This window comes from Lissotriton vulgaris, chromosome 4_1 (genome assembly GCF_964263255.1).
Source record: "Lissotriton vulgaris chromosome 4_1, aLisVul1.2, whole genome shotgun sequence".
NCBI lineage: Eukaryota > Metazoa > Chordata > Amphibia > Caudata > Salamandridae > Lissotriton > Lissotriton vulgaris.
Genome location: NC_141691.1, coordinates 1,261,745,847 through 1,261,763,471, shown reverse-complemented (window position 1 = coordinate 1,261,763,471; position 17,625 = coordinate 1,261,745,847). Strand labels below are relative to the sequence as shown.

Here is a 17,625-nt window from a genome sequence, read left to right as displayed (position 1 = left end):
ATGGAAAAGGTACTGGGAAAAAAGGGTCAGGGACGGAACAAGTGCTTTCCAGGTCAGGAGTGACCCTTTGTTTGTTTCAGTACAATAAATACTTACCACATGTGCCTGTCTGCGGTTACGCTTTTTCACTCCCTTGCTGAGGCCAGCCAGGATTATGCCAGTATCATTCTTCGTGGAAAAGGTGGCCATGATCTCAAACTTTGAAGGCAGGGAAATGGGTGGTAGTTCAATGTAGCCATTACTCAGAACAGTAATGCTATGGATAGGCTGTTGTGATGATCAAATGAATAAATATTAAGTGAAAACTACAGACATGTCTAATTGGTACTCTGAGAATAATAATTTCTTAATACACAAGGAGAGCAATTGTGCAATTTAGCTTCATGCCTATTAATCAGTAGAATTGACGCTTTATTAGTATTTCAACACTTTCTTAAAATCAATCAATCAATCAATCAGTGACACTTATAAAGCGCGCTACATACCCGTAGGGTCTCAAGGCGCCTGGGGGGGGGGGGAGAGCCGCTACTGCTCGAACAGCCAGGTCTTCAGCTTCTTCCTGAAGGAGAGGTGGTCTTGGGTCAGGCGCAGGTCGGTCGGGAGGGAGTTCCAGGTCTTGGCGGCCAGGTAGGAGAAGGACCTTCCTCCTGTGGTCGCTCTTCGGATGCGGGGGACGGCGGCGAGGGCGTGGTTGGCTGATCGGAGGTGGCGTTTGGGAGCGTAGAAGTTGACTCGGCTGTTGAGGTAGCTCGGGCCTTGGTCGTGTAGGGCTTTGTGTGCGTGGGTGAGGAGGCGGAAGGTGATTCTTTTGTTGACGGGGAGCCAGTGAAGGTCTCTCAGATGTCCGGAGATGTGGCTGGTTCGTGGGATGTCGAGGATGAGTCTGGCTGAGGCGTTCTGGATCCGCTGGAGTCTCTTCTGGAGCTTGGCGGTGGTACCGGCGTAGAGGGCGTTGCCGTAGTCCAGTCGGCTGGTGACGAGGGCCTGGGTGACGGTCTTCCTGGTCTCGGTGGGGATCCACCAGAAGATCTTCCGTAGCATGCGTAGGATGTTGAAGCACGCCGAGGAGACGTTGTTGACTTGCCTGGTCATGGAGAGGGAGGAGTCCAGGATGAAGCCCAGGTTGCGTGCATGGTCTGTCGGTTTGGGTGCGGTGCCCAGGGCGGGAGGCCACCAGGAGTCGTCCCAGGCGGAGGGAGAGGAGCCCAGGATGAGGACTTCTGTCTTGTCCGAGTTCAGTTTCAGGCGGCTGGTTGTCATCCACTCGGCTACCTCTTTCATCCCTTCGTGCAGGTTGGCTCTGGCGGCGGCGGGGTCGTTGGTCAGGGAGAGGATCAGCTGGGTGTCGTCGGCGTAAGAGATTATGCTGAGGTTGTGTTTGCGTACGATGGCCGCGAGGGGGCTCATGTAGACGTTGAAGAGGGTGGGGCTCAGAGATGATCCTTGGGGGACGCCGCAGATGACTTCGGTGGCCTCTGACTTGTACGGTGGTAGGCGGACTCTCTGTGTTCTTCCGTCGAGGAAGGAGATGATCCATTCCAGCGCCTTGTCCTGGATTCCGACGCTGCTGAGGCGCCGTACTAGGGTGCGGTGGCAGACCGTGTCGAATGCCGCGGAGAGGTCTAGGAGGATGAGGGCCGCTGTTTCTCCGTTGTCCATCAGGGCTCGGATGTCATCGGTGGCGGCGATGAGGGCGGTCTCGGTGCTGTGGTTGGCTCGGAAGCCGGACTGTGAGGGGTCGAGGGATCCGTTCGTCTCGAGGAAATCGGCCATCTGGTTGTTGACGGTCTTCTCGATGACTTTGGCTGGAAACGGGAGGAGCGAGATGGGGCGGTAATTCTTGAGGTCGGTGGGGTCCGCTGTTGGTTTCTTGAGTAGAGCGCTGAGTTCGGCGTGTTTCCAGCTCTCAGGGAAGATGGTGGTGTCGAAGGATGTGTTGATGATGTCTCGCAGGTGGGGTGCGATGACAGCGTTGGCCTTGTTGAAGACGTGGTGAGGGCAGGGGTCGGTCGGTGATCCGGAGTGGATGGAGTTCATCGTGCGGATGGTGTCTTCGGTGCTGATCGGGGTCCAAGCGTGGAGGGTGGTGGTCTTACCCAGATCAAAACATGCAAGCAAAAGATGAGAGTTCATACACATCAGAAAAAATCAATTAATTCAAAAAGCACCGTGATACAGATCTCAACTCATAGCCACAAATGGGACTCTTGCATGCCACACTGTCAATATAACTTGGTCCTGCGGGCCCAATATCTGAAAAAAGGCAGAACTTTGCATGGTATTTTGTTTATTTATGTATAAAGTTTTATATAGCGCAAATAAATGCTGTGTTTGAACCAAAGCTACCACTTTCGTGGGAGTCACGAAGAACCCCAGGAGTACGCCCCAAAATATCCTGCCTTTAAAACTCTATACAGAATTTAGCAAAATCACATTATCAATGGTGTGTCAAATTTAAATAGTAATCATGTAATTTCCATTATCCAGAAGGGATTACTGTATTCCCCTTGATCAGATCAATATTAAGAGAAATCAATTTGAAGCAGCACGCAGAGCCCATTTAAAGAAATCATTCACCTCTACCTGTATTCAGTCATTTGACCAAAAAAAACGAATGCGAATGTCCTGCTGTTTAGGGAATGGAAACAGATGCAAACTGTTGATCCCTAATCCATACAGAGACCTTAAAAAGGTGTACTCCTCTTAGGGAAGTACAATTATATGCTTCTTTCAGAGATGTGTAGAAGGAGATGGAGGCATGCTTCACCTGAAAGTATAGGAGTGATTGGGGTTCTGGTATTGAGGGTTGCTGGGAGGGGAAAGCATGTTTTCTGGCAAAGGAAGGGGTCGTTGTAGGGAGTGCTAATGTTGGAAGGGTTCTGTTTGCTGAGAAGGAGAGATCTGTGGTAAGAAGTGTATGGGGTGGGTGATGATTCAGGAAACTGCAGGGTGGTTCTTTGCAAGGGAAGGATGCTCTGGGAATTGGAAATGGTTGCAGAAAATTTTCGCTGGGTAGTAAAAAAAAGTTCTATGAAAAAACTTGAAAATGTAATCAAATGATGGATTCTATGAAGTGTCTTGGGTCGTTCAATGTGCAGGGTGCACTTTGCTCAGGTTATGGGCTCATTGCAAGGAGGAGATGCTAATGCTTGGGATTGGTGTGCTCTTCTGGAAATGGAATGTCTCCTAGAGGAGTCTCTGTAACTGAGCCTGAGGGAGATGAAAAGGATACAATGTTCATATATTTTATACTTGGTGCTTATATAGAAGGAGATTGGATCAAATGGGTTTCTTTTTTTTTTGCTGGAACAAGTACTTGGGCATATTTACAAACAGAAATTTTCTGAGGCATTCAAAGTCAGCACCAGTTCACAATGTTTAGCTAGGTTGATGACTTTTCATTAAAGTGAAACATCATTGTATCAGGAGATTGGCTGAGTGAAGATGAAACTGTAGTAACGGTTTAAATGAAATAATTTTACCTCATTGAAAACTGATTAGCATTTGCTGCTTCAAAAAAAATTGAAAAGTACGCTCGACTTCATTTACAACTCTATAGGGCCTTACAGAAGTCACAGTAATTCTCCTGCATCACACCCAAGACATGGAACAACCTCACTCAACTCATCAGAGCTTCCTCCTCACTTCTTGAGCTCCGCAAGAAGCTGAAGACCTGACACTTCATATAAGCACCTTCGGACCACACACCTGCACAACTTGCCCAAGCACCTGGATCCTCCCTTGGGTGATTAGTGCGCTATACAAATCAACATAACATAACGTAACGAAACTTAACATAATGCATGTGGCCTGTGCAGCTTTGTTTTCATGCTATCACAATCTATGTTGATTCGGTACTCCCTGAATTATTGATCGACTAAAATGTGGGATTTGAGAACCTCAGAAGAAGCTATGCCTCTCAGGGCCGGCCTTCTGCAGACACCAATGAGCAGATGCATGAATGTGCACCAAAGCACAGCTCCATGTAAAGTGATTCCCGGGGCAAACTACTTCTGAGAGAGGACAACATATCCACATAAAAGGCCTGCACCCACTGAAGTTGGCAGCAAGTCATCTCACTGAGCAGGGCATGTGCCACATCTTGTTTGCACATGGACTGGCCATGATGTCATATTTCTCGTGCTCAGCATTCCTAGGCCATGCAAATGAAACTGAAACTCGGCAGTGCACAAAGAGATGGTCGATGGCCCAGAGTTGAATACTATAGCTACAGGCACTACTCTGTAGTGACATTTTAAATTGATCCTATCAGAGAACTTGCTCTGAGCACTGCTGCTAGCAGTGGGGAAACCAAAGGAGGCTCCCAAGAAATGTACCTGCTTGTTTAGTTTGCTCAGAAGAGCTGCAGATCATGGCTCACAGCAGTATGCAAGCAAATCACCCACTGTCCAGCTGGGCAATGAGGAAAGAAGCTCAGGCCATGAGCGAAGAACCTACATGAATGACCATGCAGTTTGATTCTGGGAGATCAATCATACAGGGGGCAAACAATGTGCCTTACAACAGACTGACTATACTAGTGACTATACTAGTGGCCAGAGGATTGCTAGAGGGTGCGGAGGCAGTGGACAGCCCACCTCTACTGAGATAAGAAATATTTACTGTTTACGGATTTAAATGTGGCACAGACTAAGTGGGTAACTTTTATGTAATATGATTGCGAAGCGGAATATAGCACAAAGGTGGTGGTCTGAGAGGGTGCCGACCGTTGAAGAATGGAAGGAGAACATGGATTGGTGTATGTTCCGAGAAAAAACTGTTTATGTGACTAGGGGCAGCCCCCGTAAGTGAACACCTGTGTGGGGGTTGTGGAATAGTTATAGGGGGGACATTTGTGTGCCACCGGTAGATGCACCCATTGATATTCCTGCATCACCGTGATTTTCTATGATTATGTATTGTGGTTTATTTTTGCCTCCCCCCTTTTTCCCTTTGTCAGATGGTGAGTGATATGGGAGAATGTCTCCCCCATGTACTGTTGTTCTTTTTCATGTTTTTATGCCTTGTGTTAATAAAAAAAAAAAATTAAAAAAAACTATTTCCTGTTAAAGCAGAGTGGCAATTATCACTGCATTACACACCACTCTCAATGAGTCTCAGTGACTACCATATACCATGCAGTTTGCGTGGCTCTGAACTCACGCACGTGTGCAAGATAGTACAGCGCGAAGTGGTGATCTCTGTTGCATTGTAGACAATTCTCCCTAATTTGTCTATTGCCCAGATGTAACAAACAACACACGGAGCTGCACGCAAACTACCATCCTTGCAATCTTTAAATGGCATGATATGGCCTTCTTAGCAGAGTGATTCCTAGTAATTTTACACAAAAACAACCACTACCATAAAAAACTCAGAAAACAAGACTTTAACTATCCTGAATATTACAACCTTTAAAAAACTGGTATTATGGTGCAGCAAAGAAATGTAGGTACTTTGAACACTTTCCCAGAGAACATTCTAAACTCTTAATTCGGTTTCTATTACCAGATTAGGTGTATCAAACTATAAGCCGCAGGAAAAATTACAGACCTTAAAGTTTGCAGTACAGTATTTTCAGACTTTACTGAATCAAATGAAACAACGAATATGAATTTTATTTTCATGGCACAATTCATTAATCGTTTACATCAACCCACTTAATGGCATGTAAGTGACTCCTACCTCCAATTTGCAGCCCTTTCTTACGCCGTAGGAGTTACTTAACAAGTCAAAGTTAGAACGTGCAATTTCCAAGCTCTTAATGCACCCAACAAAGGACCTGCTGCTCAGCTCTTTTCTGAAACAAAAAAAAAACATGAAATCGTTCGGAGATTCATGCACCCTTCGGAAATATTAAAATAATGAGTAGAAGGGCTTTGCTGCCTTAGCTAGGAGCATACTAATCGCACAAAGGTGTTAAGAAACATAGTACATAGCAATCCAACCACATTACCTTCCAACCTGGCACATTCTTCTAGGATTAACAAACGCAGATGTGCAATGCGGTCACAAATATAATAATTTATGTTTCAACATAAGTATGCCTGTTCTACCTTATTATCTGCTTAACAATTTCGAATGTGACATAAGATTTAAAAATCATCGCTGGGCTCAGAAAGTACTTCCCGTAGGGTTGCATTAATTCAGTACTTGCATAGATGTGATTAAGAAAACAATGCCTACCATTTTATTTAATTTAGAATGCTTCATATTTAATTTAATTCTGAGTATGTACAACTGTATACGATGACCGTAGCATGAAAATAATGGGCTGACGTCAAGTTGGCCAGTAACTGGCCTGTTAATTCGAACCCCATTATCCCCTGCCACATTACTGATACCATGGGCATTGATAATTTCAAAGGAAGTGGGTAAATACCTCTATTAGAAGATAATGAGGAATAACACTCTCAATCCTTTTTCCCTAACCAACGCCCCCTCTCCATCTGGTAACATCGATAGAGATGCTGACCGCCTTCACAACTGGCTCTCACAAGAAATTGCTAAACGATGCCCATCCAATCATCAGGATAGACTATTGAAGAAAACTAAAATCAAAGCTCCCTGGTATACACCTGACTTAGCCTCCGCACATCTACTCTGCAGGAAAGCGGAACGTAAATGGCGCAGAACCTACGATAATGGCGACCGAAACGCTTATATTCTTCAGAGGAAAAGCTATCTCTCTACCATCAAATCGGCCAAGAGAACATACTACGTAAACGCCATTAAAGAAGCCAGCCAAAAGCAAAAAACTCTATTTACTATAGTAAAGACCTTCACCCACCCCAAAGCTCTTCAACCCGAAATCCCCCCATCCCAAGAGCTATGTGACAAAATCTCTGATTACTTTGACGATAAAATCACCTCCATTCAAAAAAACTTTCCCCCTCCCCCTTCAACACACAAAATCCTCGATCCTGACCAACCTTGCCTGACTGCTAACAGTCTCAAAAACTTCACTCCGGTGACTCTGGCTCAGACCAGAGAAGCGATCCTTTCCTGCAAATCTGGATCCCCCTCCGACCCCTGCCCCCCTAAGATTCTCCATCTTATCATTGATGAGATCAACCCTATCGTCAATGACATTATCAACCTTTCTCTCAGTTCTGGCTCTGTTCCCCGCGCATGGAAAAAAGGTGTGGTCAAGCCACTTATGAAAAAAGCAAACAAATCCCCAGCGGACTTGACCAACCTCCGTCCTATCACCCTTCTCCCCGCTCTGGGCAAAATAACAGAACAGCTAGTCCACAAAGAACTCAAAACCTTTCTGGAATCCCACAACATACTCCATCCCCAGCAATCCGGGTTCCGGTCTAAACATTCAACCGAAACTGCCTTAATCGAACTGACCGACACCATTAAAACACTGCAAGACCAAAGGAAGAAGGCCATTCTGATCCTTCTTGACCTCACGGCAGCTTTCGATACCATATCTCACTCCATCTTGATCAATAGACTTATGGACATCGGCATCACCAACTCAGCCCTATCATGGATCAGATCTTTTCTTAGCGATAGGTCCCAAACTGTCACCCTGGGCTCCTTTCAATCCAATGAGAAAAAGGTGTCCTCCGGAGTCCCCCAAGGGTCCATCCTAAGCCCCCTCCTTTTTAACATTTATCTCATCCCTCTTCTCACCCTGATAGAATCATTCGGCATAACTGTCACTTCATATGCTGATGATACTCAGTTGATCATCCCCCTAGACGACAATTCCAACAAGGCAGAGCTCAATCTTAAACACTGCCTAACTGCAGTATTCCAATGGATGGACGCTAACCACCTCCGTTGCAACTCAAATAAAACTGAGATCCTCCCCATTGGAAAGAACGCCTCTTTCTGTCCTGCCCTGTGGTGGCCTGACAACTCTGTTGCTCCCCCCCAGACGTCACTTCTGCCCGGAACCTCGGGGTTCTTTTTGACTCTGACCTTTCATTTGATCACCACGTCACGTCCGTAGCAGGAAAATGCTTCGGCATAATCAAATCCCTGAGAAAGTTCTTTGATTTTCTCCCCCTCGACTCTAGAAAAACAGTAACAGTAGCCCTCATACTCTCACGTGTAGACTACTGTAACGGCCTCCTGGCAGGGACCAAGCAGTCCACTCTCTCTAAACTTCAAAGTGTTTTACACACTGCCGCCCGCCTTGTCCTAAAACTTCCACGCAAATCCTCAATTTCCTCAGCCCTAAAGACCTTACATTGGCTCCCCTTGCACAAGAGAATACTCTTTAAGATTCTCACCGTTGCCTTCCGAGCCTTTAACAAAACAGGTCCCTCTTATCTTACCAAACGCTTCCCACACTACAATCCGAGTCGTTCCCTCCGATCTTCACAAGAAAACTTCATGACCTCCACCAAGTTCAATCTGAAGTCTAAAGGCGGAAAAACCCTTAGCACCCTGGCTATTAGAGCCTGGAACAGCTTGCCCAGACACCTCAGACTTCAGACACTTGAGAAACCCTTTAGGAAACTTCTCAAAACTTGGATTTTTAATCTCTCCGACGACTGGACTAAAGCCTCCATCTAGCTCCCCCCTATCACTCTGTGACCTGGTTTCAAGGACTATCAGCGCCATGATGCTCCTTCCGGAGCGAACGCCGCGCTCTATAAATACCCCTCCAAATATCCAAATATCCAAACATGAGACTCTGGGTTTGCGCACGGAATCACACAATTTGTTCACCGTTTTCAGAAGAATTGTAATCAGGACATGTTGACAGCTCTCTGCAGGCAATATGGCTGGCTGAAATTAAACCCCTGGGCCTGAGGTGTACTTGCATACCTTATGCTTCCCAATGGAGCTGGAAACTCCTGTTACCGGCTCCTTAGAGCATTATGGACCCTTTGTAATGGGCTCCTGAGGGCCAAATGATAACTGCTTTACATTTATGGTATGCAAGAATGGGAAAGAATATTGCAGTGATTGTGGATTGTATCTGTGGGTGTTTGCAAGACCAGGAGCAAAGGTTCTGCTCCTATTTTTGCCCTAGCGCCAGTTGGTAGAATTGTACTCGATCTGGTCCAGCACTCAGCGTTAACTTATTTTTAAATTAAAAATAAATGCTAAAAGCTGCAAATTTGCTAACAGCAGGCATAATAACAACAAGTGTAAAAGCTATTTGTGCCTTGGTGCCATAATTGCTAATTATGATGCCAAATGTCAGTGAGCACCTACTACATTATTATTAGTTCTGAGCAGTTTTTGTACCAGGGAATTTTTCGCACTGAGGAGTAACACTAGTCTTCCAAGTGGCACAAATGATTTGTGCACTTGTTTTCAAACTAGCGCCGAATAGGAAATGTGCTACTTTGATCTGAGTGCTCAACTCTAAACTAATTCACTGGATATAGTACATAGCGGTAATGTCGGGTGCAAAGACCTTTTTGACTCATTTTCCCACAATTTTATTGCAAAATGTCTATATCAGGAACAAAAATGTGTTGTTCGCCTAATTCAAAGTTTTTTTTCTCCCGGTTTATCCTTGTTTTTGCTGCATCAGATGCCCTAAGGGAGATGTTTATGTCCTGACGTGGGTCTTGGACTCCCTGTGCCCTAGAAGTTGAGCTACATCCTTCTGACGAGCCCCAAGTATGGAAAAACCAGTCTGGGATGCATGTGGTTCTCTTCTCAGTTCGGGGTGGACTGTTTCCATAAGGGACAGGGCTTGCACTGATTTCCATAAGGCAAGCACACCTTTGTCCAGAGTGGCATGGTGGATGAAAATTGTGCTGCCCGAGCGATTGCCAATGGCTAAGATCAATAAAAGTACTATATATCCATCACCTTGGTTGTTTCACTTTAGCCCCAGCACCTAAATGAGACCAATACGATTTTCCTCTTTTTCAGCTCGTCTCGTACATAGCCATAAGCTACACAGTAATACTTTTTCAAAACATCGGCTGTAGCAGGTTGAAAAACACAAGCTATATCATATCAGTCTGTATTCAGTCATCAGATTAAATCATTCCAGTGAACAAAAATTTGAAACTGTGAAAATAATAGAAAAACAAGAAACAAATGTGCCACACCCGGAATCATCCATTTCATTAGATCCAACACTCTGTTTCAGACTATCTACTACCCAAAGTACAACCAACCAAAATTGATGACATCAGAGGGGTGTCAGGCTTATGATAATTTGCAGACTAGCATGTCTAAGTCACATGTTTTTTTTCCACTGGGCGCGAATGCAATGTTTTGCAATAGTTATTCAGAGATTGCTGATTCCTCTTCAAATATATTACCTGACAGTCCTTGACCGTGGGAGTCCACCAATGTAAATTGGGTCCTTAGGGGAGCGATTAAGGTCTGCAGCATTGCCAGGTGATTCACCGCGCATGGTCTCATTCTGCCTGGAGTTAAATGCATCCATAACAACTAGGTATCCTTGGGGAGAAGAAAAGCACATCTTAGCTGCAAAGGCCATACTAAAACCGATATATGGTGAATTACAATTACCATGCGTCACCTTTTTTCACCTCTAGATCCTTAATACATTTTATAAAAACAGTATCCAGTTTACAGCAAGTTACTCTACTGCGGTATCTTAAGACACACCATCCTTTACAAACTATCTGAACATTCATAAAGTAGAAACCTCAGGACACACCTTTAAAATTCTACCCACATTTGACCCAATATTCCCAGTACAGCATGCAGAGTTTCTCACTACATGTGCCAAATTGAATTTAGGGTACTGTAACATAAAAGAGTTCCAAGAGATAAACTGTGTTTGTAAAAAAAAGTCCCAAAATGTTACAATTATTTTTTTTTAAAAACTGCCAGGTGGATTCCACTCCCTACTCCATGTGCCTTTTTTTCTTTATTGTAGCCACTGGATGCTACCCCCAAAAAATGTATATACGTCTGACTAGGCCTAGGAGTAAGTCTCACCTTATCAGATAATGCACCAATGCGCCAATCTCTTAGAACACTGACTACTACTTTAAAGAGGACTTTTAACAATTATGAAGTGATTACAAAGTATACTAAATACTTGGAATCCTTTCAATTCCATTCAGTCCAGACACACCTTTTTTCTTGTTTCGACCATAGGACAGCATATACCAAGCTCCATCGTTGTATCTTTTCTCTGTAGACATTACAAGTGGTCCAGAGCCGAGATCAATAGTCAACCTAACTCTCCCATCTACCAATTCAAATGATAAGAAATCTCTCTGCAAGAAAGAAAAGTACTTTTATGAATAAAAACAAAAGAGAAAAATATAAATTCAATTTATGTATATATAATGCAATATTGGATATAATAGAAATGCAGCTTTACAAAATGGTCTCTTTTGTAGCAAGAGATCTAATTAGCACAATACTACTACAGGTTTGCAGAACTTAAACAGAGAAGTCCTGATTTTCTAACATATGTGGAATTCTATGAATCGAAACTTAACTTACACCTTTGATTTTTGTTGATTTCGGCATAGTTGTGGATCTACAAAAATCTATGACCTTACATTGAAAATTTGAATAGAAATGGTAGATTGTTCACTCCTAATTGCATATTTACTCAATTTTTTGCCATTAGGAGAGAGCAATATTGTTGTGAAAATATATTGGGAAGGTGTATTTTATTTTTACTGTCATCCCTCCTTAGCATGGGCACTTGTAAACTTTTGACCAAGGGCCACAAAGTATGGTCTGTGGTGTGACCAAGGTCTGCAATGTGGCGGTAAGGGGCCCTGGAAGGATGATGTATTGTATAAGGAAGTCTAAAGCAATTTAAATAAACGAGCAAGAATGTATTTACCGGTTAATTACATTTAAGTGGTGCAGGACACCACAGTAGTTACTTCATTAACCTGCATATGAATACCTGCTTGTTTGTTTAACCTTTTTTTAGACTTCCTTACACAATCCTAGATTCTCCCAGGACCCCTACCGCCACAGTGTGGCATTCGGTTGCAGGATTATGCTTCACTAAATGTCTCCAACCCAGCAAGGACTTTCTTCACCAACCTTTGGAAGGTGTAAAGGACATTCCTTAACCTAAATGGCATAACAGTGAACAAGAAATGGCCATCTGGGGTCAAAAGAATGCTGTCTTTTCTTTTGTTCCAGGTGTCATGCCAATCTGCCACTACCCTGATGTCAAATTGAAAGTACTTAGAAATGTGGCTGCCCACAATCAGTCAATCAATTCAACAACTCTTGGTATAGGGTGTAGGAAGCTGCTTTTTTATGCGATATGCCAATATTTGGTTATATTGTGTTACTTGTCATTTAATATGCATATCTTGATGCAAGTGTAATTCATGTATGTCAACATCATGCAAACATTAATTTTAAATTCTCACACTAACAAAACTAATATAAAACTTCATGTTTGACACTAGTGCATCAAAAGGATAAATTAATTGCTGGGTCAGAAATACTTACCATTCCATCGGAAGCTAAATACAGGAGAAGTCCATTCTGCGAGAGGGTGCTGAAATGCATTTCTATGTATGTGGTTTCAGGTCGCAGGATCTTCTCTACTATAGAATATCCACTGCCATCAAACTGGAATGAAGTGTCTCTTTTCTCACTGGAACTACAAAATAAAGCAAGTAAATTAGAAGCCCTAGAACAAGATGAAAAACAAAAGCTGATATTTATCTTTATATTGCATAACTAATTTTCAGCACATCAATTTGATTTGAACTAACCCTCTAAAAGCAGAAGGTCAATAATCAACAAATCTGATGGATGAAGTACTTACTGAATGCTGTATTTCAATGTCACTACAATTTCAATTTGATTTCTTAACTGTGTGGATTAACATCAAATTCCAAATCCTCAACTTTCATCAAGCTGTCTAACTGGAACAGTCACTCTTGTACATTTTTCAGCTCTTGTTTCTGCCACAGACAGACCAACAAACTATCTGAATGAATCCAATATGGCCTTTGAGCACTTCGAACTCAAACTCACTCAAAACAGGCTCTCTGGAAAAGGTAGTAGCTATGGCCTTAGCTATATTATTACCATTCATACTTCGAAAGAAGTGAAAACAAATGTAATACTGTTAGCACACATTAAAATGTAAAAAGAATACAACAAGGTTTTCATACAAGAAGTGCCCATCTTTAAAGAAGGGTGTTATAAAGAATCCCAGTAATAATAAACAGAAATCTAACATGTGATAATAACATTATGGATTAAAGACCAAATGGTGGCCACAAGTAACAAGGCTGTTGTGGAGGTCCAGTTGATCATGGTCACTGCTGAATGAACAATTTCATTTTAGTTCTCTAAAAGGATAACTTGCGCAAGGTTGAGCAATCTCGCCAGAGGTCAAGATCTAACATTTAATAAAGCTCAGTAACAATCCTCTTTTCGCCACTCCCATCTGAAGGAGTTTGTGATATTCCGAAAATCGAATCTATTGCATCATCTTTGCATGTTGCTTTGAGTAATTTTAATGAAAATTAACAATACCTGAGAAGAGAGAGTTTTTATGCTTTCTTTTAGGTTTCAATCCTTAGTAAAATAAAAATAATACCAAGGGATGCTTCCTCGTGCTCTCCAAATGCAGCATGTTATGTGAGGTACCTTAACAATATTTCCTGCAAGTAGACAGTGCAACATCACCTCAGCACCACCTAAGCATCAGTGCAGCACAGCTTCAGCTCCAGTAAGCGTCACTTAGCACCACTTCAGCAACACCACCACCTAAGCAGCACCTGAGCACCACCATAACACCAACACAGCAGCACCTCAGCATCACTCAGCCCCAGTACACCACTAACTCAGCACCAGCACAGCACAACCTCAGAACCACCTCAGCACCAGCGCACCACCTCTGTACCAATGCAGTACCACCTCACTACGAGCACAGTACTACCTTAGCATCAGTGTACCACCAGAGTACCACCTCGGTATCACCTCAGCATCAGCGCAACACCACCTCATCATCAGCGCAGCACAACCTCACCATCTGCAAAGCACCATCTCAGCATCAGCACAGCATCACCTCTTCATCTGTGCCCTACCACCTGTGCAGAACCAACTCAGCACCAGGGCAGCACCACCTGTGTACCAACACAGAATCGCCTCAACATCACGTGACCTGGAAACACGGCGCTTCCCAGGGCTTTTTTGCCGGTTCTTATATGAGGAGACCGCATTTGGACATGATGCTGGAATGAGACAAGGCTCGCCTGTGTGAATGATAAGACGCTGTAAAATCGTTGCAGTTCAAACAAAGGGTTAAGGTGAAATACTGAATGCCCTTAATGGATTGGGATAGTAAAAAAAAGAGTGTGTGTGTTCCCAAGGTCTTTTGTAATGCTGGGAGATATAAATTTTAGAAACTCTAACTGGATTTACCAGTCGTAGCTGAAAACCTGAAAGCTACATGTCGTACTGTTTGGACATAAGGTGAAAGCGGTTTTCCGCTTTGCGGGTAAATGAGGCTACTATGGTTGTCTGGCTAAATTTTGACATGACTACGTGGTTATGATGTAAAGGTGGCGAACAAACTTGAATGGGGTCATTAAGTGATCCTAACAGTTCATTTGCATTTACCTCTAGCCAATACTTGTTGAGGAGATTGTCCCTCATGAAGTTGCTAAAATATGTTGTTTCCTTGCAGAAGTAAGGGCAACATAAGTGTCTTTTTTATGAAACGGGGCTATTAAGGTTTGATAGCTCCTGTGTGACAAGGTGGCTAGCTGGTAAGAGGGGCTTTGGCTACTACCAGGTAAATATAAAGAATATATATGCCAGGCGATAAATGTAAACAGTTTGAATGCATTGATTAGAATTCTGTACTAGCTGGATGTGCTTTTAACGAACCTCCTTTTGTTTGAACAGTCACTGGGTGTTTACAAAAAGGGTCCAGATAAGGTGGACGAAGTCCTCGTTCCCTGAAGAAATTGCCACTACAATTGACAGGCAATTGACATGTCGGCCCAACTTTACTTGGTCTGCAAACATGCAGTATGTTTTTATTTTGAATAAGCCCACGAGTTTAGAATAAAGTGGTTTACTATGGGGCTTATCTCACTTTTAATTACATGGGGTTGAATTGTGCGATTTTTACACATATGTTCACCTGTCTCACTGGTTTTCTGGACACAAATTATTTTTGTTTTGTTTTTCACGAGGTAGCAACCTATGATGATAAACATAGGCATAACTGGTGATATTTAACCAGGAAGCCCCCTTTGGTGGTGCGCATGTGAGGTGCTACCTGGTTTTCTCACATTTTTCACTCTTTCACACATTTATATACACCTGTTAAAGTATGGGGTATTTTTCTTGAACTCAGTGACTGTTGATTCGTAGGCTGGTTCTTTTGAATGGCGATTATGAGTAGAGACAATACTCCAAAGAAAGTGAAGGGTTGTTGTTGAGGAAGAAAATAAACTTTCAATCCCACTCATGAAGTAATACAAATGTTGCCATTACAAATTAGGTCTAATTGTTGGTGTTTAAGACTGTGAGTGGGGGGAGACCTCATTTGTTTTTTTCACCTTAAATTCCTTAGTGTATAGAACCTTCTCTTCAAGTCTGGTGCTCTGTCCGACACCTTTGCCCTTTCCTTCTCAGTAGCCTTTTGACGTTGAAGGTTTATTCAAGGGGAGGCCACCATGAGTGCTTTACTTCTGGGGCCCATCATGTTAATTTTGTCTTGAATTTCCTTCGGTTGCCAAGTGCTTTGTCGCCGAAATAGTCTTATACCGCTTCAAGTACAAAATCTTCAACTTGGCCCCAGACTGTTTTTTGACATTACCTAGCTCTGCTTTCAAGCCCCCCCTCCTCGGGTTTACTTGTCAGCTGCTTAGTCTTGGTTTCACCGACCTCCTCTACTTCAGCATCTGAGCCTTGTGCCTGAGCCACTTCTCGATATTGTCCTCTTTCTCACTTGTCCATCTGAGGTACCTCAGTGACGAGCCCCCTTTTTTTTGTATCTACTTGATTAATGTTCTCCCCTTTTTTTTTTGCTTGCTCTCAGGGTCTTAGGCCTGAATTCGGAGCACGCTTCACAGGTCTTAGTGTTGGGGTCCATCAGCAGGCAGATATTGCAGAACTTTGTGGTTGGTCTTCTGAGTAAATTTTCAGTGGCACTCAGGGCAGAACATAAAGGAGGTATGTTCCATTTCCATGGGCGATTCTCTCTCCCCTTCTGTGCATTCACTGTCTAAGTGGTCGAAGACTTGGGCAGTTGGCTGCCTTCTCTGTTGCAATTCCATAATTTGCTCAGTGTTCTTCTGAGTTTTGGTGTTCTCACTTTCGGTTATAATCCTTTCTTCTCTTTTTATTTAACAATCCTTCAGTATACGTTGAAACTTCTCTTGGTGCCTTCAGCACTTCAGCTGGTGCTTTGAGATCCAACTGCAAAGACAAGAACCTGAGTATGGCGACCACACACAGAGGCTTCCAGGGTGCACCTCTGATGTCATAGGAGGATAGATATAACATCAAATGGCTAAGACTACTCCAAAGATCTGTATCTCCAGGCAATGACCAAAAGAACTAGCCATTTCTTTATATAAATTCGATCACCCGAAATACTTCAAAAAAGTGAAGCTGAAGATGTTAAAGTCAGCCGCTAAATCGTGGTATTGTATAAGAGCTACTTTGGATACCCCCTATTTCAGTGACTTGGCCCCGATATGGGATTCGCCGGGTACCCCGGAGTGCCTCAAAGACAAACTTGCACTCCCGTTAAAAACAGCAGGAATAGTAGAGTGGGGGCAACTTCTGTTTCAGAACAAAATATTGGATTGGGAGACTTTATCTCAAACAACAAATGCTTCACTATCTAATTGTCTGAAAAAAGACCTCTTTCAGAAAGAAATCTCCTATTGGTATTGGGCCTTAATATCAGCGGGGAGGAGGATTTCCAGATTCCAGAGAGAATATGGGGGAATGAACTGCCGACGCTGGATATAAACAACCTATGGCAAGTATCAATGAGCAAATGCTGGTCAATTGTAACATCTGCTGCTTTAAAGAGAAATCATTTATTTACCACTCATAGAGCATACTGGACGCCGAAAAAGTTTTCCAAATTTAAAGGGTCCACAGGGAAGAGCTCCCCGAAATGCGGACTACAAATGGCTGACGACCTACACATGTTCCGGCAGTGCCCCCATCTCGATGGTTTCTGGAATGATGTGGGTAAGACACTAGAGGAGGTATTGGAAAGACATCTAAATGTAAGTATTGACTTAGTTATCTTTGGGGTGATGGGATCAAATGTGTTAGAAAAACTAACCAAATCTCATGAAAATCTAGTATTCTTATTGATATTATTGGCCAGGAGAGAGGTGTGTGTGAAATGGATAAGTCCAACCCCCCCCACTTCATAGAGAAAGGCTGATCTCAGTTTTAAAAATCTATAATTTGGATAAAAAAAGAAATTACCCTCTAAGAAGTATACATTTTAGGAGATATGGGAAAAATATCATATGGGATAAATACAGCGAATCTTCTCTGCAAGGTCTTAGTAGAGTTGACTGGTCTTCACCTTTTCTTAAGTCCAATGATTATGTGTCAGCAATGTAAAATCAGGTGAAGGCCTGTAAGAGTAGCCAAGATGGCTAGCTCAACTGTTGAGAATTGTCACCTGCTTCCAAAGATCCAAGAGATACTACAATCTGTCACGGGATCAAA

General features: G+C 43.1%; 1 protein-coding gene across 1 annotated transcript in view; it reads right to left on the bottom strand.

The window, feature by feature from the left end:
* The window catches only part of LAMA1 (laminin subunit alpha 1), a 533,346-nt gene that overhangs the window by 54,458 nt on the left and 461,263 nt on the right, over window positions 1-17,625 (bottom strand). Inside the window, exons 49-53 of the mRNA XM_086965467.1 lie at window positions 12,400-12,553; window positions 11,042-11,186; window positions 10,254-10,395; window positions 5,686-5,800; window positions 97-267 (exon numbers count right to left, since the gene is read on the bottom strand). Of these exons, the coding sequence (XP_086821593.1) occupies window positions 97-267; window positions 5,686-5,800; window positions 10,254-10,395; window positions 11,042-11,186; window positions 12,400-12,553 (727 nt within the window). The remainder of the gene's footprint in view (window positions 1-96; window positions 268-5,685; window positions 5,801-10,253; window positions 10,396-11,041; window positions 11,187-12,399; window positions 12,554-17,625) is intronic.